Here is a 22,799-nt window from a genome sequence, read left to right as displayed (position 1 = left end):
TCGCGGTGGTTCAGCGCGCTCAGAATTACCGATTGCGATTTAGTAGCGGGACACATTGCGACGAGACTAGACCTGGAGACCCCCACCTGGACTAAATCGGGTCGCCTTCGGTCACCGTTCTAGCTTGAAATCGTCCAAATTTAAGTCTGCGCGAAGTGAAAACGAAACTTTTAACGACATTCTTATGAGTCAGTTTGTGCCCGAATTGGACACCAGACAATGAATTAGTATTCGTAGTGGCAGTTGTGACCACTATTTTCGGTGCAATTAAAATGGTGAAAGTGCTGTGATTAAGTGGAAAAAAATCCATGTTTTAATTTCAGTCCGGTGGTTGAACAGTACAGGTGTGAAATTCCGAGCGTTAGTGTAACATACTTTGTGATACCGAGCAGTGCAATCAACTCAAGAAGAATGAAGTTCTTAGCTTCGAACCTGGCGATCAGTTCAGCGCTGCTGCTTATTCTGGGCTGCATCCTGGTTGGAATCAGTGCCCATGTAAGTTTCGAAAGTCAGAAGAAAAAATCGGCACTGTGAAAAGCACCTCGAAAGATGCAAGTTCGATAAACCAGTAAACCTGTTTAATTCTGAAAAATGGAGTCCCATTTCTCTGATACTGCTCTCGCTGCATGATTTTGTGTTTTTTTGTTTTCAAAACTGGTTTGAAGGATTAAAAATGAACGCACAAGAAAGGCGAACGGTGTATTACGTGCGTCTCAGAACGAAAATTTGTCCAAAAAAGTGATTTCAAATAATCAGATCTGAAAATGTCTGAAAAACAAAATTGTTTTAAATATTTAAATAGTAGTTTATTCAACATGTTTCAGATTATTTCAGCTAAAGTCGTACATTTATCCAAAGGGTTTTTTACTGCCTATCGAAGAAAACGCTATTGTCCACTTCTGGCAAAATCGAGATTTTTGCTCCAGGTGGTAGAGGATGCTCCAACGCATCTTACAAAACTAAAATTTCAAAAAAAATTGTTTTGGCTGCTGATGCCATAAACCAAACGGCTTATATCCCATTCCCCTTTAAAATTGGCTTGGTGAAGATTTGGTGACGAATACAAAAACAAGAGGGACTAAAAAATAAAAAAAAAATATAAATATTGCAATACTGCCCAAATTTGAAAATTCGGCTATTATGCCAAATCAAGTATTCCGAGAAAAACGCGTTTTAGAGTTTGTCACAAAATCTCCGTCAAGGCAATTTCCCATAAGAGTGGCATATTTACCGTTTGGTTTTTCGCATCGGCAGCCAAGTCTAAACACTATTTCAGTAAAATTCAAGTTCCAGGAGATGCATTGGACCATCCTCTACCACCTGGTGCTAATATCTCGTTTTTGACAAAAGTGGATATTAGCCGTTTTTTCAATGGTGGGCAAGCCATAGTTTCAAAATTTGCATGGAAAAAGTATTTTTCAATGCATTTTACACTAGTTCATTTGTTTACACTAGTTCATTTGTATTGCAATCATTAGTAAGATTTGACGAAAACAAAAATTTTAACGAAAAATGAAAAGTTTTTGCGGTTATGAAAATATATCTTTTTCGGGCCTTTTTGAAGGACGGGGAGACAAAAATTTTAAATAAAATTTGTACCAGCCTGATTGATTTTTAATAATACTGCCGCTTGAAGCAAGTCCGTCCCATATGTATTTTTGTCGATTTTGAGATAAACCTAAGAATTGTCTTGTTTTAACATCTACTTAAAGCCTATTTAATAAAAAAGTTATGTTTGTTCTAAAAATCCCAAAACAAAAATCGCATTGGTGCTGTCCCATATGCAAAATAAAGGCAAGTCAGTTCCTTGTATGGAAATATCTCACAAATCAATAGAAAAAATTGTGTAATTATTATCTTTATACAGACTATGTATTTAATTATTAGCAGAACTTCAAAACACATAAAGTTGTCATGTTTACGGTACATTTTGAATTTTGTCGATAATCGAAAACCTATCCTGCCTTTTTTCCTCATGCTTGGGATAACCACAGTAATAAAAAAACTACATACCATTGAGCTAATATTCAGTAAAATCAGTACTATTCCTTCTTGAATATTCATGGTCTGGTTCTGGATTAGGTTCCCCTTCCGTTCAACGATTCTGGGTTACTCAATTCAAGGGTCCAGATGTTGATATGTGTTGATACATGCAATCAAATATTCATTTGTTCTGCTACAAAAGGTAAAGAAATAATACAACGTTGCTGGTTACATTTTTGTAGCCAGGAAATTTTCTAAAATCATCTGCCGAATTAAATTAACCTGAAACAATCAAACTTTTAAATCTTTGATAAAAATAACTTGGAAAACCACCAAAACAAACCAACAAATGACAGGCAAATTTCTGTTGAGAATGTTCAAGCCTACACGGAGAAAAAAGAGTTCCCAAAATCGTGAACAAGCGTTCATGAAATTCGGAACCACGAACAAAGTGTTCAAATTCCATGGTACGATTTTGAAAAACGTACCATGAAATTTGAACACTTTGTTCGTGGTTCCGAATTTCATGAACGCTTGTTCACGATTTTGAGAACTCTTTTTCTCCGTGTACCTTGATAAACAGACAGACTTGCCTTTATTGATGGATAAATAAAGTCAGGTCAGTCCCAGCACGAAAATTTACCAAATTTATCTTAAAATTTCAAGTTTTTTGAGTCAATTTTAGGATAGGGGTACTTTTTGAACCAATATTGAAATAGTTGTTGAAAAAGTATGTAAAAATTTGTGATTAGAAATGTAAAAAAAGGTGAAACATTTTTTGGGCTTCTCACGGCAATATCTCAGCACTCACTTTTTACAAATGGGACGGACTAGATTGGAGCGGCAGAATAGCCAAATCATCAATTTTGGCCTATATAGAGGTAAGAGCGTCCATTCATTGTTTCTCGAGAAAAATCACATAATTTCAAAAAATATGCGTGGAACATAAGTGAAATACAAAACAAAGGTATTCACAAATTAATTCCCTTACACGATATGAATTGCATAAACAACGAAAAACTCAAAAATACTCAACTCATACTGGTTTGACGAATGAAACAATGACTAGTGTCGTGGTTAAATTTCCCAGGAACTCCCGGAAAACCCTCAAAGCATCCGGAAAATTGGTCGCTCTAATCGTTGTGAATGAATATGAAGAGTTCTGAAAAAATGAAGTTCAACTTGTTGTTGAACCTTTTTTTCAATTCCGGAAAACATCTTTATAATTTGAGTTTGTTAATGCAGCATTTGTTTCTGTAAGTTTTTTGAAAACTTTTTCTTACTCTTGTCTATTCCATAGTTATAAGTAATAATTTTTCGATTGAATTACGATTGAAACACAGCTGAAAGGAACACCAAAACTCTGTTGTGTACCTAAATGAACTCATTGTTACTTGATTATTCACAAATAAAACAGAATTGAATTGAAAATTAATGCAGCATTTGTTACCCAGCTGAACTCAAATGTTCTAGTCAGTATCAAATAGTTATACTTTTCGTGACAAGTGCTGTAAAGTTAAAGTTTTCAACTTACTTACTTTGCCTGTCATTCTCTAACGACGAAAGAGCCTGTTTTTCAAAACAAAAAGCTAGAGTGCGGGAATGTTAACTAGATTTACAGGCGTCGGTTTTTCGGTTTGGTTTTTAGAACATAAAAACTGACGCCTTACTTTTCAAACGTATTTTGAGACCTGAAATTAAGACGCCTAAAAAACTTGTTACAAGAAAACATTCCCAGTCAACTCAATCGGAATTCTGAAACGGAATTCAATTCGAATCGTTTACGTATTCCGTTTCAAACGTACACGGAATCGTTTGTTGCATTTGAAACGGTATACGTAAACGATTCGAATTGAATTCCGTTTCAGAATTCCGATTGACTTGACTGGGTTATTGCAATAATCAATGACTACTAGGTTGAACCATTCGTTGAGTAGAATGTACGCATGGCAAACAAATTGTGTTTTTTTTTTGTATTTATACGTTTCATTCTATTGAAAACATTTTCAAATGTAGTTTCGGTAATGCAAAAAAATGTTGCATGGAGGGCTTCGTGGCGCGGTGATTAACGGCTTCGGCTGCCGATCCCTGAGATGCTATGGGGCGCGGGTTTGATTCCCGCCGTCGGTCCATTTGCGTAAAAGAGGTTTTGGGTGACTCACCACGCATAACCTTCGGACGCCTAAAAATGAGCAGAAACTTGCAACAGAGGTTACAAAAGACCAGAGGGTCGTTAAAGTGGATTGCTTTGCTTTTTTTGCATGGAACTCAGTGCAAAATTTGATTTTTTCACGTTCTGAAAATTTGAACTTTTCAGCACTGCATGCTGAAACGGGTGAGGGAACACCCGTTAAGAGTATCGGGGCCGGCATTTATATAGCGGATATAGTGAAGTTTATTAATTAACTTTATGTTAACATGATAAGATTAATGTTAACATTCCATAGGTTGTCTTCATACGGTGTCTTAATTAGGTCCAGTTTACTAATCAATCCAGAATCCACCAGTTGTGTTGGTCCGAGCCGGGATTTGAACCCCGATCTACCGCTTACGAGGCGGAAGCGTTGCCACTAGACTACGTGGCTCAGACTATAATTTTACACAATTTGTTGCATGAAAACTAAAAACCAGCATAACTAAGGAAATGCTGGATTTTTTATTTGTTCTGAGAATAATTTTAAGCATTAGTTTGTACTTGGACCAGCTTTGGTTCAGAACATTTAGTTGATTTTGTTTTAAATTTGTTTAAAACGGTATTTTTTGACAATTTCATGTTTTGGACGGTCAGCCAAAGGTTGCATAAATTTGAACAACCAAAAATGATTTCTTCAAAAACATGGACATGGACCTTGCGGGTTTTGATTTTTAAAAACCTCACGTAAATAGTGGTTTGATTTCAGATGGTGTCATTGACTCTTGAGGCAATGACTATCAATGATGGTTCTAAATTCAGGGACCAGAAATAGTAAATTGAAATGAAAAATTAATCACGATATGTAAAATACTTCTAAAAACGACACAAAGAATATCTTGCTTTGAATTACACATTCTGAAACAAGATTTGAATGTTTTTCTAAAACAAACATGGCCGAGAAAAGGCCGACCGGGAATGATACCTTTCAGAACCTTAAAAATGTGTTACCATATTGTTGCAGTTTGCTTGTTTATTAGGAAACTTGTCCTTAGATCACGTACTTTAATCTCTGAGACATAATAATGTCGTACGGTGGAAACACGCCTCATCAACCCCATGATCAACCTATTCGTAATCATCATCCTTTTTCATCAAAATTCAAATCCAACATCATCATTAAACATCTAACATCATCCTATCCATTCCGGTACATCCCTAATGATTCCTCTTGGCGATGCTTCCTCTTCCAGACAGCACACGAAATCCATACCCGACCCAGACAAGCCCCAACTGAACGAAATCCATTCCTCGAGTGGTTGGCAAGTTTGATTGGTACCACTACGACCACTGCAGCCCCTCCACTAACACCAGCCACCAACTGTGCCTCCTGCAGTAAGTATTGCTAGACGGGATCCCAAATGTGCCCTAATCAAAGTGCCTTGTAGAATGTGGTCGTACCAACAAGGCGACCCGAATCGTGGGCGGAACGGAAACCGCAGTCAACCAGTATCCCTGGATGACGATGTTACAGTACGGTGGGACGTTCTACTGCGGTGGATCGTTGATATCCGATCGGCATGTCCTGACGGCGGCCCATTGTGTACACGGATTCAACGCGTCCAAGATCAGCGTGGTGCTGCTGGATCACGACCGCTCGAGTACGACTGAAGCGGAAACGATTACCGGTAAGGTGTCCCGCGTGATTAAGCACAACGGATACAACTCGAACAACTACAACAGTGATATTGCCGTGTTGGTTTTGCAGAAGCCAGTTAGCTTCAACGAGAAACTAAGACCCGTGTGCTTGCCAGATATGAAGAAGTCTTTTACCGGATACGATGTATGTGCATTGGAACATGGTTGAGATGATTATAAACAATGGATTTGTTTACAGGGACTAGTGACGGGATGGGGCGCAACCTCGGAAAACGGTCAGGTCTCGGTGAATCTACAGGAAGTCATGGTACCGATCATGTCCAACGCTGATTGTAAAAAGTCTGGATATGGAGATAAGCGAATCACGGATAATATGCTGTGCGCAGGATTTGCAGAGGGCAAGAAGGACTCTTGCCAAGGTGACAGTGGTGGTCCACTACATATTATCAACAAGGAGAAAGCGGCGGAAAACATTCACCAGATTGCCGGAATCGTATCCTGGGGTGAAGGTTGTGCAAAACCCAATTATCCTGGAGTTTATACCCGAGTAAATCGGTACAGAACGTGGCTTATGTCGAACACGGTGGATGGTTGTTACTGTTCGGAGGACTGATTAATACACGGGGAAAATAAAAATGGGATGGAATTTGTGTGTATTTTTTACTGTTTATTCGAAACCACCAGCTTTCATTTTATGCATATCTCATTGATCCCGTTCATCTCATTACCCTCATTCGCTTAGTATTCGCCCGCTTTTTCTCGCCCACATTTCAGATTTTGCGGGAACCTCCCAGTGAAAGTCAACCTGCGATGGAGAAGAAGGACAATGCCTTCCTCGAGTGGTTAGAGTTACTTACGGGAATTCAACGCCCTTTACCACCCCTCAAACCGGCTGAGAACTGTACCGAGTGTAGTAAGACTTGCGACATCTCACCTTTTCTATTGAATACCTACATGATTACAAGCTGTACCAAAATAATTTTCTTCGCAGAGTGTGGTCGCACTAACCAGATCAAGAGAATTGTCGGTGGAATGGAGACGCGCGTCAACCAGTTTCCGTGGATGGCCATCCTTAAGTATGGGGACTCGTTCTACTGCGGCGGGTCGTTGATAACTGATCGACACGTCATGACGGCCGCGCACTGTGTTACCGGATTTAACCCGAGGCGGATCAGCGTTACCCTTCTGGACCACGATCGCTCGACGGATTCGGAATCGGAAACCATTACTGCCAGAGTGGAGCGTGTCATCAGGCACCCAGCGTACAATCCAGGCAATTACGACAACGATGTCGCAATCCTGAAACTGGATAAGGTGCTTGAAATGAACGATAGATTGCGTCCGGTGTGTCAACCCACATCCGGAGAATCGTTTGCCGGGGAAAATGTAAGTTAACTTCTCTCATAACCTTCAAATTTCACAAATGTTCTCTCCCTGCAGGGAACCGTAACCGGATGGGGTACGACCTCGCAAGGGGGTGACGTGTCCAACACGCTGCAGGAAGTGATCGTACCGATTCTGTCCAACGAAGATTGTCGCAAATCGGCGTACGGAGAGCGACGTATCACTGACAACATGCTGTGCGCCGGTTATCCCGAGGGTATGAAGGACTCTTGCCAGGGTGACAGCGGAGGTCCGCTGCATGTGACGACGGACAGCGAAATGGAGTCCGCCGAGAGTATCTACCAGATCGCGGGCGTTGTTTCCTGGGGAGAGGGTTGTGCCAAGCCGAACTATCCCGGAGTGTACAGCAGAGTAAATCGGTTCGAGGCGTTCATCTCGAACAGTACTATTGATGGGTGCTACTGTACTCAGTAAACTCATCATACACATGCAAAATTATTTATTTATCACAAAATACATTCCAAATATACATGATTTCTGAAATAAATATTAGTAGTAATCAATTTTATATCACAATCATTTTATTACATTCTAACTAAGTCACAGATTTGCGGGTAAAAGCAGCAAAAACTGTTTTAATTTAAGAAAAATACATCAAGCAATGTGGGTCTCGTGGCGCAGGGGTAGCGGCTTCGGCTGCCGATCCCGATGATGCTATGAGACGCGGGTTCGATTCCCGCCTTATCCACTGAGCTTCTATCGGATGGTGAAGTAAAACGTCGGTCCCGGTTTCTCCTGTCTCGTCAGAGGCGCTGGAGCAGAAATCCCACGTTAGAGGAAGGCCATGCCCCGGGGGGCGTAGTGCCAATAGTTTCGTTTTTACATCAAGCAAAATAGATGCCGCCAATTGAGACAACTAAGGACTCCAGTTCAAAAAAGAACCTAAAGTTTAAAATTTTGAATAACATTCCTAATGGATGTGTATTGTTTCATCTAGATATCAAGTCATAAAAAATTACTCAAATATTGAAAGATAAAAATATATTTGAGCGACTATTTCAATTTCCTGATTCGAACTCCCCAGCCTATATACAAAAAATAAGAAAAACTGCCCAAATGCATATATTTATGTTAATAAAAATTGCATCGTCATTGTCGATGTCTTGTGCGAGAACACGTATAACCAACCGTTAGCCATAGTCCCGAGAAAAGGAAAAGAAAATATTTCGATCAAGATAAATTTAAGAAACCGGTATTTTGTTTAAATTTGGTCCATGCATACATGCTGCGAAGTACATCATTTATTTTCGGCACTGCATTTTGAAACGACAAATGCATTAACATTATTTTTCTCCTTTGTGTTAAACTCTTAGGAAGAAAAGTGCTCGCGGTCAGAATCTTCCTTAACCGATCAGCGACCAGAACTTACAGTCATTCGTGAGGCGACCGTGGTGCTGAACAGATGAGCCATGGGTTCAAGTGGGAAGTTACGCTGCTTGCAAGTGATTTTATTCTGTGCTTTTATTAGTAACTTATGTGATGTTGGATCTACCGTGAGTAATTTTGTCATAATTTTCACAAGTGTGCCTTTAAGTGCAATTTTTTTCTATTTACAGTACCGACTAGCAAGGTCTAAATGGTTGAGCTCGAAAAAATCAAGTGGTCGCGAAACTGGCAAAAATGCTGTAAATGATTTAGATGCCTCCAGTCTATCTTCTGGACTGAATGGAAATGTTCCGGCAGAAACAAATGCAAACCTAGCACACTTGCCAAGTTTAATCGATTTGATTGCTCTTCACCCGGACCCTAGTGCTACGAGGCCGCCAATACCAGCTGAACCGATTTTCTCAACTACAACACCTGTGACAACAACTCCAACTGTAACGGACCCAACTACAACAACAACTACTACAACTACACCTGAATCTTCAAGTTCTTCGACGGTTTCAACACCAACAACCGAAATGCCAAGTACTTCAACGGACTCATCATCTCCAGCGGTGACAGAAACAACACCTACGACTCCTGCGCCAAGTTCCTCAACGGACTCATCATCACCAGCTGTGTCTGACTCTACAACGGAGACATCGAGTCTTCCGACAGAAGCTTCTTCCCCAGCCGTATCTGATCCAACTACAACTGCAGACTCAACATCAACCACTCCTGTAACGTCTACCGATACCTCGACTGTATCTGACACGCCGAGTCCTCCAACGGAAGCTTCTTCTCCAGCAGTATCCGATCCAACTACAGCTCCAAGCTATTCAACGGACTCATCCCCAGCTGTATCGGACTCAACATCAACCACTCCTGTATCGTCTACCGATACCTCGACTGTATCTGACACGCCGAGTCCTCCAACGGAAGCGTCTTCCCCAGCCGTATCTGATCCAACTACAACTGCAAGCTCTTCAACGGACTCATCTCCAGCTGTATCGGACTCAACATCAACCACTCCTGTAACGTCTACCGATACCTCGACTGTATCTGACACGCCGAGTCCTCCAACGGAAGCTTCTTCTCCAGCAGTATCTGATCCAACTACAGCTCCAAGCTCTTCAACGGACTCGTCATCTCCAGCGGTGTCTGATCCAACAACTACGACTGAAGGGTCAAGCTCATCTGACACACCAACTCCTCCAACTGACTCTACTCCAAGTTCCTCTACCGATCCCACTTCAACTAGTACTGTCGCTCCGGCAGCTATTGTCGGCCAAAAACCACACGTGTTCCAGCTGTTCCCTGGTTTTAAACCACCATCAAGTGGTGGTGCACTGTTACCGACAGTTGGTGGTAATCCAGCATCGGCAGACGGTGGTAGCCCCGTAGCCAATGATAGTCCAGTCGATCAGGTACAAACAACGGCTTCTCAACTTTTAGCCATTGCAAACATTCCAAATGTCTTTAACACTACAGTGGGTGGTCTCAACGCATTAACTTCAATCCCAAACACTTCAGGTATCAATGTTCCCCAACTATCAATGCTCATAGGTTAGTTGTCATTGTTAAAAAACGGGGGTTTTTTTCAAGCATTTAAACAAACATATTTTGCAACAATAAACATCACAGTTTTCTTTCAAATCCAATCACAACACAGTCGTTTTATTCTTAATAATTTCCTTACCATATTGTGCGCATTTCACCATATCCTTGCTGACGTTAAATCAAGAGAAAATAGTTTTAGCACTAAGAATTGTTCAACATCATTTAGACAGGGTCGAATGGTTTTTCTCCAAAGTTTGTAAGGAGAATTAGGGTGGTTCGTCGTCGTTGCAAAACAAAATCCAGAAATTGCATGCAATATGTACAAGGAGTGAACCGCACAAATTCTCCTACATACTTTGGGGAAAAACCATTCAGCCCAGCATGATGTTTTTAATTTTTTTTTTCATTAAAATGTCTAATAACATTTCTATTGTTTGCTTTGAGTCAGGGGTATTTGAACAAAATTCAGACGCGTTTCTGGGACCCCAAACTTCATTCTTCCCCTCGATTGGGACCAGCACAGAAATATTGTTGGTCATTGTTAACTAGTGATTCAATGATCCAAAGTGAAATATAGAAGGAAGCGTTCTTTATATTACTTAACAAAAATTTTCGAATTTTCAGACCCCATACAAAAAAAATATATATGAAGTCGTCATTCCGTTTCAAATCCATTGAGTTTCTTTTTTACTTATCTGACAAAAATCATCGAAAGAGGCTTTCTTATATTAAAAAGTTTTACGATTGGTAGCAACAACTTCCATGTGCTGTCCACCAGCTAGGATGATTGAAAAATTTCAAGATGCCAACAGGCTTACTCTAGTCATATAATGGATTTATTTCTTGCCATCGCGGATTTTTTTTTGTTCTCAAACATTGTAATTAGATGGTAAAATAAGGGGGAACTAATTCAATTCGCACGTTTAAACTCTTTTTCCACTCTGCTCAAGCTCTGTCTTATTTAAAAAAAAGAATTAGTTCTCAATATCACGATGTTGATGCACCAAACTTTCCAAATAATCATCCCATAAGAAGAGGAAAAAAAGGGACCATCAGCTTAAGATTTGCAATGCTTCTTGCGTGTTTAACTTTAGCAGCATCGCGCATAAAAACCGTTAGTCAAAAAAAGCAGGCAAGAAAAAAACTGAAATCTTGTTGAATTAAGGAGAAAACCGGTATTTTTTTAATTTGACCCATGTGTGCATGCTGCGGAGTGCAACATTTATTTTTGGCACTGCATATTTGTGGGGCGATAAATGCTTTAACAATTCTTCTTTGCGTTCAATTCCTGGAAAAAGTGCTCACGATCCAAATCTTCCTTAACCGACATGTGTCCAGAATTTGCAGTCATTCGAACGGTGACCGCGAAACTGGACGGAAGGACCATGAGTTCAAGTGTACATTTACGCAGCTTGGGAGTGATTTTATGGTGTGCTTTTGTTTGTAACTTTTGTGATTGCTCAACAGTGAGTTATATTGTGTTTAATTTAAGTGAGTGATTACAGAAATTTTTTTTTCAGTTTCGTCTGGGAAAGTCCAACTTATCTAACTTGGAAACTTCAATTTTTAAAAATAGCCGCGATCCTTCCAATGCATTCCACTCTGTCAAAAAACCGGCATACTCTCTGCAAAACGTAATAAACACATCAAATTTGGTTTCGTTACCTCAACCTACATTAAATGGATTGTCAGCCCTCTTTCCGAATCCGAGCTCTACAGAATCTACTCCCTCCGAAGATTCTACTAGTACAATCAGCCCATCCGCTGAGTCAAGTGCCTCCAACCTACCTGATGGACCAAGTGAGAATGTACCGGGTGAAGCAAATTTGAATCCGCCACGTTTCCCGAGTTTGATTGAATTGATTGCTCTTCAACCGGATATTAATGCCGTGCGTCCTGTTGTCACATATTCTCCTATTTTTACAACTCCAACAACTGTAACAAGTACGGCATCAACAACCACTACCCCAAGCTCAACATCTACCATGCCTGTATCGTCAACAGACGCTTCGACAGCGTCTGAAACACCGAGTCCTCCGACAGAATCATCGCCTACGACAGCAACTCCAAGTTCTTCAACGGACTCGTCAACTCCAGCAGTATCTGATACAACATCTACCACGCCGTTATCGTCTACCGATGCTTCGACTGTATCTGACACTCCGAGTCCTCCGACAGAAGCAACCTCTCCAGCAGTGTCTGATCCTACACCTACAACAGAAACTCCAAGTTCTTCAACGGACTCGTCATCTCCAGCGGTGTCTGATCCCACATCTACCACGCCTGTATCGTCTACCGATGCTTCGACTGTATCTGACACTCCGAGTCCTCCGACAGAAGCAACCTCTCCAGCAGTGTCTGATCCCACATCTACCACGCCTGTATCGTCTACCGATGCTTCGACTGCATCTGACACTCCGAGTCCTCCGACAGAAGCAACCTCTCCAGCAGTGTCTGATCCCACATCTACCACGCCTGTATCGTCTACCGATGCTTCGACTGTATCTGACACTCCGAGTACTCCGACAGAAGCAACCTCTCCAGCAGTGTCTGATCCTACACCTACAACAGAAACTCCAAGTTCTTCAACGGACTCGTCATCTCCAGCGGTGTCTGATCCCACATCTACCACGCCTGTATCGTCTACCGATGCTTCGACTGTATCTGACACTCCGAGTCCTCCGACAGAAGCAACCTCTTCAGCAGTGTCTGATCCCACATCTACCACGCCTGTATCGTCTACCGATGCTTCGACTGCATCTGACACTCCGAGTCCTCCGACAGAAGCAACCTCTCCAGCAGTGTCTGATTCAACATCTACCACACCTGCACCGTCCACAGCAGCTTCAACTGCATCTGACACGCCAAGTCCTCCGTCAGATGCAACCTCTCCAGCAGTGTCTGATCCTACACCTACAACAGCAGGTCCGAGTTCTTCAACGGACTCGTCATCTCCAGTGGTGTCTGATCCAACATCTACCACGCCTTCAGCGGTGTCTGATCCTACACCTACAACTCAGGGGCCAAGTTCATCACCAGCCCCATCTGACACGTCAAGTCCTCCGACAGACTCTACTCCAAGTTCCTCTACCGATTCCACTACGGCCAGCCCTGTCGCTCCGGCGGCTATTGTCGGTCAAATACCACACGTGTTTCAGTTGTTCCCTGGTTTCAACCCACCACCAAGTGGTAGTGCACTGTTACCGGCAATAGAGGGTAATCCAGCTCCAGCCAACGACAGCCCGCTTGACCAAATTCAAGGAGCTGCGGCGCAGCTGATAGCTAGCAGTAACATCCCTAGTATTTTTAACAGTACTGCTGGAGGACTAAGTGCCATTGCTTCACTTCCCAATGTTAACGGTATTAATATTCCGACCCCCGTAGCCAATGACAGTCCAATCGAGCAGATTCAAACAACTGCTGCTCAACTTCTGGCCAGTGGTAACATTCCATATGTTTTTAACACTACAACGGGTGGATTCAGTGCTATAACATCCATTCCTAGTAATGCAGGTATCAATCTTCCGCAGCTCCCAACGCTCGGAGACACACCTATAGCCAATGATAACCCAATCAGTCAACTGCAAACTACTGCATCCGAATTGTTAGCAAGCAGCAATGTTCCGAGCATCTTCAATAGCACTACAGCTGGAATCAACAGCATTGTTAGCAACGCTGGAATCCAAATTCCGCAAGTTCCAACCTTCGGTGATATGTATGTAGCTAACGACACTCCCCTGAATCAAATTCAATCTGCTGCTTCTCAATTATTAGCAAGCAGTAATATTCCGACCATATTCAACGGAACTGCTGGATTAAATGCGATTACTTCACTTCCCAATATCACCGGAATCAGTATCCCGGCGATTCCAACCTTAGGTGATGCGCCTGTAGCAAGCGATACTCCGGTAAGTCAGCTACAAACGGCTGCTTCTCAGCTTGTAGCTAACTCGAATCCTTCCAGCATCTTTAACAAAACTGCTGGTGGATTGAATGCACATTCTTTTCCATATGCCTACGGAGGGTATTTCCTCGGTAATCCTCCGATAACCAACGACAGCCCTTTTGTGCAAATTCAAAGTGCGGCATCGGAAGCTGTAAACGTTTTAAACAGCACCGTTAACAATAACAATCCCATAAATCAAGCACAAAATGCGGCATCACAGCTTCTTGCCAGCAGCAATATTCCATCCATTTTCAATACTACTGCAAGTGGCTTGAACAACTTTGCCATCCCAAGCTTCAACATCCCTCAAATACCAACATTTGGTGATGTCCCTGTTGGCAATGATGGTCCTTTCACCACTGGACTTCAAAACACCGCCGGTAATCCACCAGTCTACAGGCCACTCCCAGATCTTTCCAACTTCCAATCACAGCTGGCAGTTTTAGTATCTCAACTTAATAACGAGACGGCTCCATTTCCCAACAACCCTGCCGTCCAGTTAGATGATATCCTGACGAAACCACAGACGAATCCCGTCAATTCCGCACAGCTTACACCAAGCCCGCCAGTTACAGAGAAGCATCCACTGTTGACAATTTTCCCGCAACAAGTCCAATCCGACAGCTACTTTGGAATTCCGTCGTTCAGCCTACCCAACAATACCTTCGAGCAGTTCATCAATCAACTAGCTGGATTAGCTTCAAACTTCACTGGAGCCGCTTCAAATGCCACTAACACCAACACCACGGAGAATACCAACTCTGGAACTAATCCTTTGCAAAGCATTGGGAATCAAATTACATCCGGATTTAGCAACGTAGCAGAAGTTATATCAAACGGCACGGCCGCGATCGGAAACCTTGGAGCACAAATCGCTAACCAAACTGCTTCCTCTAACGGAACTAGTGCCAACAACGCAAATGGAACTGTTGTTCCAGACGCGAATCAGCTAGGAGGAGCCCTATCACAAATCATTTCGAATGGAACAAGCATCATTACGGCGCCAATAAACTCAATCTTTCAAACTAATTTCAGCAGAGCATACAATCCCGCCCTAACCAATCTTTACAATCAATTAAGTTCTGTTGGAAGCAACGAAACAGTCACTCAGGTGACAAATGCGCTTAGTCCGGCCGTACTCGCTGGACAACTGAGTGGTATTCTGTCACAACTGCAAGCAAGTAATCCACTAGCTTCGAACGATGTCACACCCAGTCAACAGCAAGAAGACAATCCAAATGGCATCCTAAACTGGAACGCGATCAACAAACTACCCATAATCAGTAACTGGATCGGTACAAACAGTAACAACAAACCTGTCAGCATCGCAAGGCCCACGCTAAGCTGTCCAGTTTGCCAGGAGGTCTGTGGAAAGGTGAACTCTCCAGTTAAACTGCGCCAGCATCGTGTCGTCGGAGGAACTGTCGTAGACCACGCGAACAAGTACCCCTGGACCACACGCTTTGTCTACTTCAACTCCAACGCCGGACAGGGATCGCTGATAAACGATCGTGCCGTCGTAACAACCGCCACCACCGTCATCGGAATGCCACTCTTCTCGCAAGCAACGGCACTCTTCAACGTGTACGATACCATGTCGACTACGGAGCAACGATTTTCCAAGAACCTAGCCAGAGTGATCCCCCATCCCAAGTTCAACACGAACAACCCGCTCAACAACAACATTGGAATAGTGATCCTCGATAGTCCCGTCGCGATGTCCGAGTTCATCCAACCCATCTGCTTGCCAACGACGTTTGACTCGTACGCCGGAACGCAGGCTGTGGTCGCTGGATGGGGTGCTGACAGCATTGGGGGTCATTCATCACCGGTTCCGCACGAGGTGTCGATTCCGTTATACTCCTCGGCAGAGTGCAAACTGGCAAACGACAATCTCACCACTAACAATCTGTGCGGTGGAGTTGTTCAACCAGCTCAATCGGGTTCGGTGAAATCAACGTGTGAGGTAGAATGTTGATATTTTATTTTTGAATGTTTTAACTATTCTACTAATTGACTAACTTACATTTTAGGGTGATGACGGAGCCGGATTGATGGCACCATCCAGAGTTGATCCTTCCTTGCTGACACTTATCGGAATCACTATTGAGACTGCTGGCGAAGGATGTGGAAACAACAACCAACCGGCCGCATTCACCAATGTCCAAAACTACATCGACTTTATCCTGTACAACGGAATTGGGTGTGGGTGTTAAGCAAGGAATTTCTTTCATTTATTAATAAAAAAAACTTCTTCACAGCAGATTACAAACATTTATTCGCAAAATCCACTGGATTCACTATAAGTGCGAGTCTTTGTGAGCTAAAGGATTCAGATTCGTTAAACTGTAATTGCAGAAGTGAAGGCACAGTAAAAAAGCTGTCTTAGAAAGAGGCAGAGCCCGTCTTCGAGCTATTGATGACCAATCGTTTTATTTCTTTTTCTCCACTTTTTTACTACCTGTAGTAGCAGTTCCGCTTGGTCCCCCTTCTAGCCAAAAAGTTTCCATGTCACCTTTACCCTTTGAGGGGAGAAAAAAAAGCACAGTCGTGCAAGTCAGCATATTTTCGATGCCTTTTTGCTCTGTTGTGCTAACTTGATAGGAATCCCAGCAAGCTTAATACAAGAGAGCACAGAGGCATCGTTTTGTTGTTGCCTGAGCTTACCTTTACCGCTACCTTTCCACGGAATGTTAGCTTGTAGCCATACTTTTTCAGCTTGTTGGCTGTATATCCTGATACTTGGATCTTGTTGATATCACTGCTACTTTCCATACGGGACGATGTATTGACCGTGTCTCCAAACAGGCAATACCGGGGCACCTTGAGGCCCACAATGCCAGCAACTATTGGACCGGTGTGAACTCCGATTTTCACTCCAACTCCCGGCAGTTTCAGGTCGTGAATGCTCTGGAGCATTCCCAACGCTAGATCGGCTGTGTGCTGGACGTGACAAGGATTAGGGTCAGGAGCCCCGCTCACCGCCATGTATACCTTGCCAACAGTCTCCACTTTATAGGCCATAGGCGTCTGTACCAAAGAGTCGAACGCGCTAAAAGCCGCGTTCAACGTGGTTACAGTCGTCATGGCGTATTTTATGGAGTCATCGGACATAAGCGATTCCTGAATTTCTGCAAACAGAACAGTCACTTCCTCGAACGTCTGGCATGTCTCGAGTGGATTCTGCCCTTCTCGCAGCCGTTCAGCTATCGACCTAGGGATCATACTGTACAACAATTCATCACCCTGCCGCTTCCAGGAGTCGGCCAAGGCTAACGACGTTTCCAGCTCTTCAGCTCGCTTTTCCTCACGCTCACACATCAGATCCAGCCGGGAGTTGTGCGAAAATCCAGAGAACACCATCTCTCTACTTAGTCCATGGGTGTTGAGATCGTTCAAATATAGTCCTACCTCACGTAGCTCTTCCAAGTTGTTGATGCTGTGAAAATACGATCATCAATGATTATAAATATCTTACACTAATCGGTCTAGCCTACAGTGGACTACAAAGGAAAACTAGTGAGTTAATATCTTTGATGTAACGCATTTCTCCCTTTAGTAGAATGTTTTTAAGTCCATGAGAACCTCGCCTAGCAACGGACATCAGTTTCGATGGATCATCCGGTTCCGGAACAGCAGATTTATTATCTGTCAAAGCGGAAGCTTCCTCCGCTTCTAGAACAGTCTGACCCTTCAACAACTGTATCTCAAAGTTGACCGTTTGGAGACGCTTCATCTGAAAGGAAAACTTTTGTTACACCACCCTTTCTACCATTTCAGTTTACTGAATTTACATTATCCCACGTAAACGTTATTCCCGTGGGTCGACGCAACTTGAAATGATCCGTAACCTTGGCTCCCATAAGCTCATTCGGCGATTTAGTCACATTGTTCAGCATCCATGACTCAATAAGCTTCTCGCCGGCAGCTGTAATGCACATCTTTTCGTTCAATATCAGTGCGAAGGGAAACAGTTCCAGCAGCAGACTACTGCTAACCGATGGCAGTGTGAGTTGCGATGGATGAGCCTTTATATGGACACGTTTCTCCATCTAGGATAAGCAAAATTACAACATGGTCTCTATCCACACGCACTGTCTTCAACTTACATACTCCCGATTATCGAAATCCAACCGATACTTCACAATGACCGTTTTCAACCCACCCTGAATGGATATCGGTCCGGTGGTCCCTCCCGGAATATCGTTCTGACTCTCCAACACGTTGATCGTGATGTCCATGTTGTAGAGCTGCTTCGCGATCTCCATCAGTTGACCGCGTAAATACTTTGAAAAGCCGGATCGCGTCGATCGGTAAACGAGCACCGCCCCCTTTTCATCCACCTCGATCAGCTGCATCGAGGGACTCTTCATCTTGCGGTACGTGAAGCGCATCTGCAGATGGATGTTGTCGACCGAGTGCAGAAAGTCGCAAAAGTATCGACCTGTGGACTTGATCAGCTCATCGTAGCCAAAGTTACTGAAGAACCGCACGAAACAGCGCCCGAAGAAGACCATAAAGTCGTCGATGCTTCTGCCCGTGATGGCGGATAAGGCGGCCGCCAGATCCGGGATCAGACTGTCCGGATATTGCTGGGAGATGAGAGTTATGAGTGTAGTAGAACATTTGCATTAGAGAAATATCGTAATATTTCGTTAAATGTCTATCGCCTTTGGAGATGTACCAAGGTGACGACAATCAAATCACATCTAAAATCTAAAGGGTGGTCAAAATATGGCGCTCGTCAAAAGTCAATCTTCGATTGAGCTACTTTGACGATCACCACATTATCAGAAATTATTCACCTCATTTCGCTTTACCTGCTTCGAACGATTCCTAAAAACCGCCCGAAAGGTATGCAAACTGCAGAGCCTTCCCCCTCTTCCACCCAGCCAAAAAACTCACCTGGTACGTGTTGAAAACGGTCAGTTTACAACCGGCGGTGAACAGCGCCTGTTTCCAGACATGCTCACCGTACTCGAGCTTTTTTTTTGTTCGTATTTTTTGGTTCCATTGTTGCCAGATGATCGGATTCGCCAGATAGACAACCCCCAGGCATCAGATGTCACGGTGTAGATGGGATAGATAGAGATAAATTAGCAATCACAATAAACTGTGTGGGGGTTGGAGGAACACGGACATTTGGGACCAAACAGGGGTCATTCATAGCCCGCGGTGCGATTAGGTGATGTGCTTGGAAGCTATTTCGCTGCTGACCGGTGTTGTGAAGCACAGCTGTGGTGGTGAGTAAAATATATGTGGTTTGTGAGATAAATTGGCTTTCAGTACCGAAGTTGATACTTTTTATTTATAATTTACGTACGATAAGGTTCCAGTTTGAAAGAGGATCCCAGGAGCAAATTCAACGTGACAAGAATAATTTACTATAGATTGGAATGAGTTCAATTGGAAGAGATTACAAAACAAAGCGATGCTTGGAACGATAACCTTCCAGCTTTTTTGAGGAAAACTTCACATCCGATCCCTTTATCAAACCTTTTTTTTCTTTTTGTTAAAAGGATCAACCATAGAATATCATCAATACAATACTGTAGAAACTCCAATCTATCACCAGTTGCAGAAATTGCATTGACTGGCAACTCTGCTGTCTACATCTATCAAACCACATTACTTTCACAGTGCTGTGTCTCAATTATTAATCTATGGCAGGCCAAATCAAGTCGAACGACCCTCCGATTTAAGCCAAAGAAATCGGATGAATCACCATATTTCACTTCCCCACACCAAAGAACAAGAAAGCTCCTTTCTTAAGGGACGCCAAAGAAATTTGTGAAACTGTTTTTTGAATAACATAGTAGAACGAACGGTAGATTCTGACCGATTGAAAACCTTTTTGCTCCTGCATAACTAACTAAAAGGTTTACATGGGGATTTTTTTTAGTGCCATGGTGCCGTCGTGTTCGTTTGGTTTTATGGGTTAACAAAGAGGACTCCACGATTAATCTTCACAGAAAATGAAGCGGACGCTACGCGTTGGATTTAGGAAATGGCTTGGCTACGCAAAATTTGAATGAAATATATGCATTGAAAGCTAACTTATTAAACTGGGACTGAACAGTTCCTAATTGTAAATATTAGACATTTTTGGCAGACAACTATTTTATTAAGAATTAAACTCGATGTTTTTATGTTTTTATGTTTTTATGTTTCTATGTTTTTATGTTTTTATGTTTTTATGTTTTTATGTTTTTATGTTTTTATGTTTCTATGTTTTTATGTTTTTATGTTTTTATGTTTTTATGTTTTTATGTTTTTATGTTTTTATGTTTTTATGTTTTTATGTTTTTATGTTTTTATGTTTTTATGTTTTTATGTTTTTATGTTTTTATGTTTTTATGTTTTTATGTTTTTATGTTTTTATGTTTTTATGTTTTTATGTTTTATGTTTTTATGTTTTTATGTTTTTATGTTTTTATGTTTTTATGTTTTTATGTTTTTATGTTTTTATGTTTTTATGTTTTTATGTTTTTATGTTTTTATGTTTTATGTTTTTATGTTTTTATGTTTTATGTTTTTATGTTTTTATGTTTTTATGTTTTTATGTTTTTATGTTTTTATGTTTTATGTTTTTATGTTTTTATGTTTTTATGTTTTTATGTTTTTATGTTTTTATGTTTTTATGTTTTATGTTTTTATGTTTTTATGTTTTTATGTTTTTATGTTTTTATGTTTTATGTTTTTATGTTTTTATGTTTTTATGTTTTTATGTTTTTATGTTTTTATGTTTTTATGTTTTTATGTTTTATGTTTTTATGTTTTTATGTTTTTATGTTTTTATGTTTTTATGTTTTTATGTTTTTATGTTTTTATGTTTTTATGTTTTTATGTTTTTATGTTTTTATGTTTTTATGTTTTATGTTTTTATGTTTTTATGTTTTTATGTTTTTATGTTTTTATGTTTTTATGTTTTTATGTTTTTATGTTTTTATGTTTTTATGTTTTTATGTTTTTATGTTTTTATGTTTTTATGTTTTTATGTTTTTATGTTTTTATGTTTTTATGTTTTTATGTTTTTATGTTTTTATGTTTTTATGTTTTTATGTTTTTATGTTTTTATGTTTTTATGTTTTTATGTTTTTATGTTTTTATGTTTTTATGTTTTTATGTTTGTACAAGTACACAACTAAAAAATCTAGGATTAATGCACTCAAAAAAATTAAAACTAATAAAAATTACATGCGAGGTTCATTCAACTGCACAATACTAAAAGTCCAACTTTGATTTAAAATATTTCAACCAGCTCCAGAAAATATTCAAATTAAATGGAATATAAAATCCAGTATCTGATTGCCCAAACCAAGTTTCAAAGAAGTTTCCCACGCAGCAAAAAAAAAACGAACTTGTGATCGGAGCCAGAAAGAATAATCAAGTTAGCTGAAAAAGGGTCACTAAATTGAATACTTTTGACCCTCGAGCACGCATTTACGGTCCAGCAAATCCAACCCTCGAGGCCACGTAGCGGGATTCCCCAAGATTATGCTCGTGTAAAATCTCCATCGTAATGAACTGAAAATATGAACCGACTTGTTACGGCTGATCAGCGCTGCAAAAAGGGCCACCCGGACGTCAAAATGGCTTTTCTCATTAAAAATGACATAAATTTGATTGATTGTCTTTATGGGGCCGGTTTGCTTTCACCACAGGGCAACATTTGGTCCCCCCGAATTGCCTTCGGATGGATAGATGTCGAACGGAAACGGAAAGGGTTTTGCTCGTTTGTTTTCTTTGGGTTTGTTGTCGTTTTCATCCCATCGTTGCCGGCGGCGTCCAGCACGGATCCCGTCCGGACACCAATCATTGAATTGCGGCCCTTGGGGCACGTTCCGTTCATTCTTTCTTTCTGTATTTTGGAGTAAGGGTTTTGTTTTAAAATTGAGATTGAAAACTGACTTTTTTTTAAAATTTCACGTTTTTAAGTGAGAAATTCAATTTCCATTATATCTTGTTAAAATTATGAAAAGATAGAAATTGGTCATATCACCCTACCAAGCTCATCAAAAAGGATGTCACCAGTGGCTTGGTTTGAACAGTCACTTTGTACCCAGCAATGAGAGCATATTGTAAAGATACCAGAAATGTGCATGCTTTCCGGCGATTAGGAACTACTGGGAAGGATAACGAGTTGGTTGTCTTCATGAAACGTCCACAGAACGTTGCTGGTAGAAGGATAACTTTTATCGGAGCTCAGTTTCTTGGCTGATGGACAGAAACACCAAGGGTGGCAATTATTAGTTTGTTTGGTGTCGTTATTAATCGACTTCTGATAGGAGATAAATGGAGCGTTGTTTGATCGGAATAGTGATAATAAGGGGTGCCATATTTACACTGAAGATAAAAAAGGGCACTCGTAATGGGCTATAAGTGACAATTATTGAGCACGAGAAAGATTTCGTACAAATGATATTTATTGAGGAAGTCATTTGATAAACCATTTTGTTGGATGTATTTATTGATTTTTATATTGAATGGTTCATTCCCGTCGTAATTACCAATATCATTCTGGATGTTATTCCAATTTTCCTTTTTCTGGGTACATAAACATTTATTTTTTAATTGCGTAAATTCACATTTAAAATTCATAAATCTATTACCTTTTTTATTAAATACACATATAAAATACATATTTAACAATATTACAGTATATTTGTTGATTTCAATTCGGTTCAAACGTAACGTTCAAAATCTATATTTGACTCAAAATGTAACATCATTAGGGATAACCTTAATCAT

General features: G+C 41.0%; 4 protein-coding genes across 7 annotated transcripts in view; 3 read left to right on the top strand and 1 right to left on the bottom strand.

The window, feature by feature from the left end:
* LOC6035564 (trypsin-1) lies at window positions 1–6,419 on the top strand. Its single transcript, XM_001845668.2, has 4 exons — window positions 1–495; window positions 5,368–5,509; window positions 5,563–5,957; window positions 6,012–6,419. Exons 1-4 carry the CDS (start codon window positions 412–414, stop codon window positions 6,384–6,386), a joined length of 996 nt encoding a protein of 331 aa, XP_001845720.2. The 5' UTR covers window positions 1–411; the 3' UTR covers window positions 6,387–6,419.
* A 102-nt stretch (window positions 6,420–6,521) lies between these two features.
* LOC119765223 (trypsin-1-like) lies at window positions 6,522–7,651 on the top strand. Of its 2 annotated transcripts, XM_038248661.1 has the most exons (3): window positions 6,522–6,686; window positions 6,765–7,159; window positions 7,214–7,651. In XM_038248661.1, exons 1-3 carry the CDS (start codon window positions 6,584–6,586, stop codon window positions 7,589–7,591), a joined length of 876 nt encoding a protein of 291 aa, XP_038104589.1. In that variant the 5' UTR covers window positions 6,522–6,583; the 3' UTR covers window positions 7,592–7,651. The 2 variants fall into 2 exon arrangements, with proteins under 2 accessions (XP_038104589.1, XP_038104588.1); XM_038248660.1 differs by having other exon boundaries at window positions 6,522–7,159.
* An 854-nt stretch (window positions 7,652–8,505) lies between these two features.
* Window positions 8,506–16,311, top strand: LOC119766460 (flocculation protein FLO11-like). Its single transcript, XM_038251019.1, has 4 exons — window positions 8,506–8,670; window positions 8,734–9,910; window positions 11,840–16,014; window positions 16,082–16,311. Exons 1-4 carry the CDS (start codon window positions 8,587–8,589, stop codon window positions 16,262–16,264), a joined length of 5,619 nt encoding a protein of 1,872 aa, XP_038106947.1. The 5' UTR covers window positions 8,506–8,586; the 3' UTR covers window positions 16,265–16,311.
* A 32-nt stretch (window positions 16,312–16,343) lies between these two features.
* LOC6035562 (soluble guanylate cyclase 89Db) overlaps window positions 16,344–22,799 on the bottom strand; it is a 32,269-nt gene continuing 25,813 nt past the window's right edge. For all 3 annotated transcript variants that reach the window (XM_038248656.1, XM_038248655.1, XM_001845666.2), the window contains 6 exons: window positions 18,954–19,031; window positions 18,158–18,640; window positions 17,843–18,100; window positions 17,546–17,784; window positions 16,716–17,487; window positions 16,344–16,570 (listed from right to left, as the gene is read on the bottom strand). In XM_038248656.1, the coding sequence (XP_038104584.1) occupies window positions 16,481–16,570; window positions 16,716–17,487; window positions 17,546–17,784; window positions 17,843–18,100; window positions 18,158–18,640; window positions 18,954–19,031 (1,920 nt within the window). In that variant the 3' untranslated portion in view covers window positions 16,344–16,480. The remainder of the gene's footprint in view (window positions 16,571–16,715; window positions 17,488–17,545; window positions 17,785–17,842; window positions 18,101–18,157; window positions 18,641–18,953; window positions 19,032–22,799) is intronic.

This window comes from Culex quinquefasciatus, chromosome 1, assembly GCF_015732765.1.
Source record: "Culex quinquefasciatus strain JHB chromosome 1, VPISU_Cqui_1.0_pri_paternal, whole genome shotgun sequence".
Classification (NCBI taxonomy): domain Eukaryota; kingdom Metazoa; phylum Arthropoda; class Insecta; order Diptera; family Culicidae; genus Culex; species Culex quinquefasciatus.
Note: the sequence above shows the minus strand (reverse complement) of the source record. Positions and strands in the feature narration are given on the sequence as shown.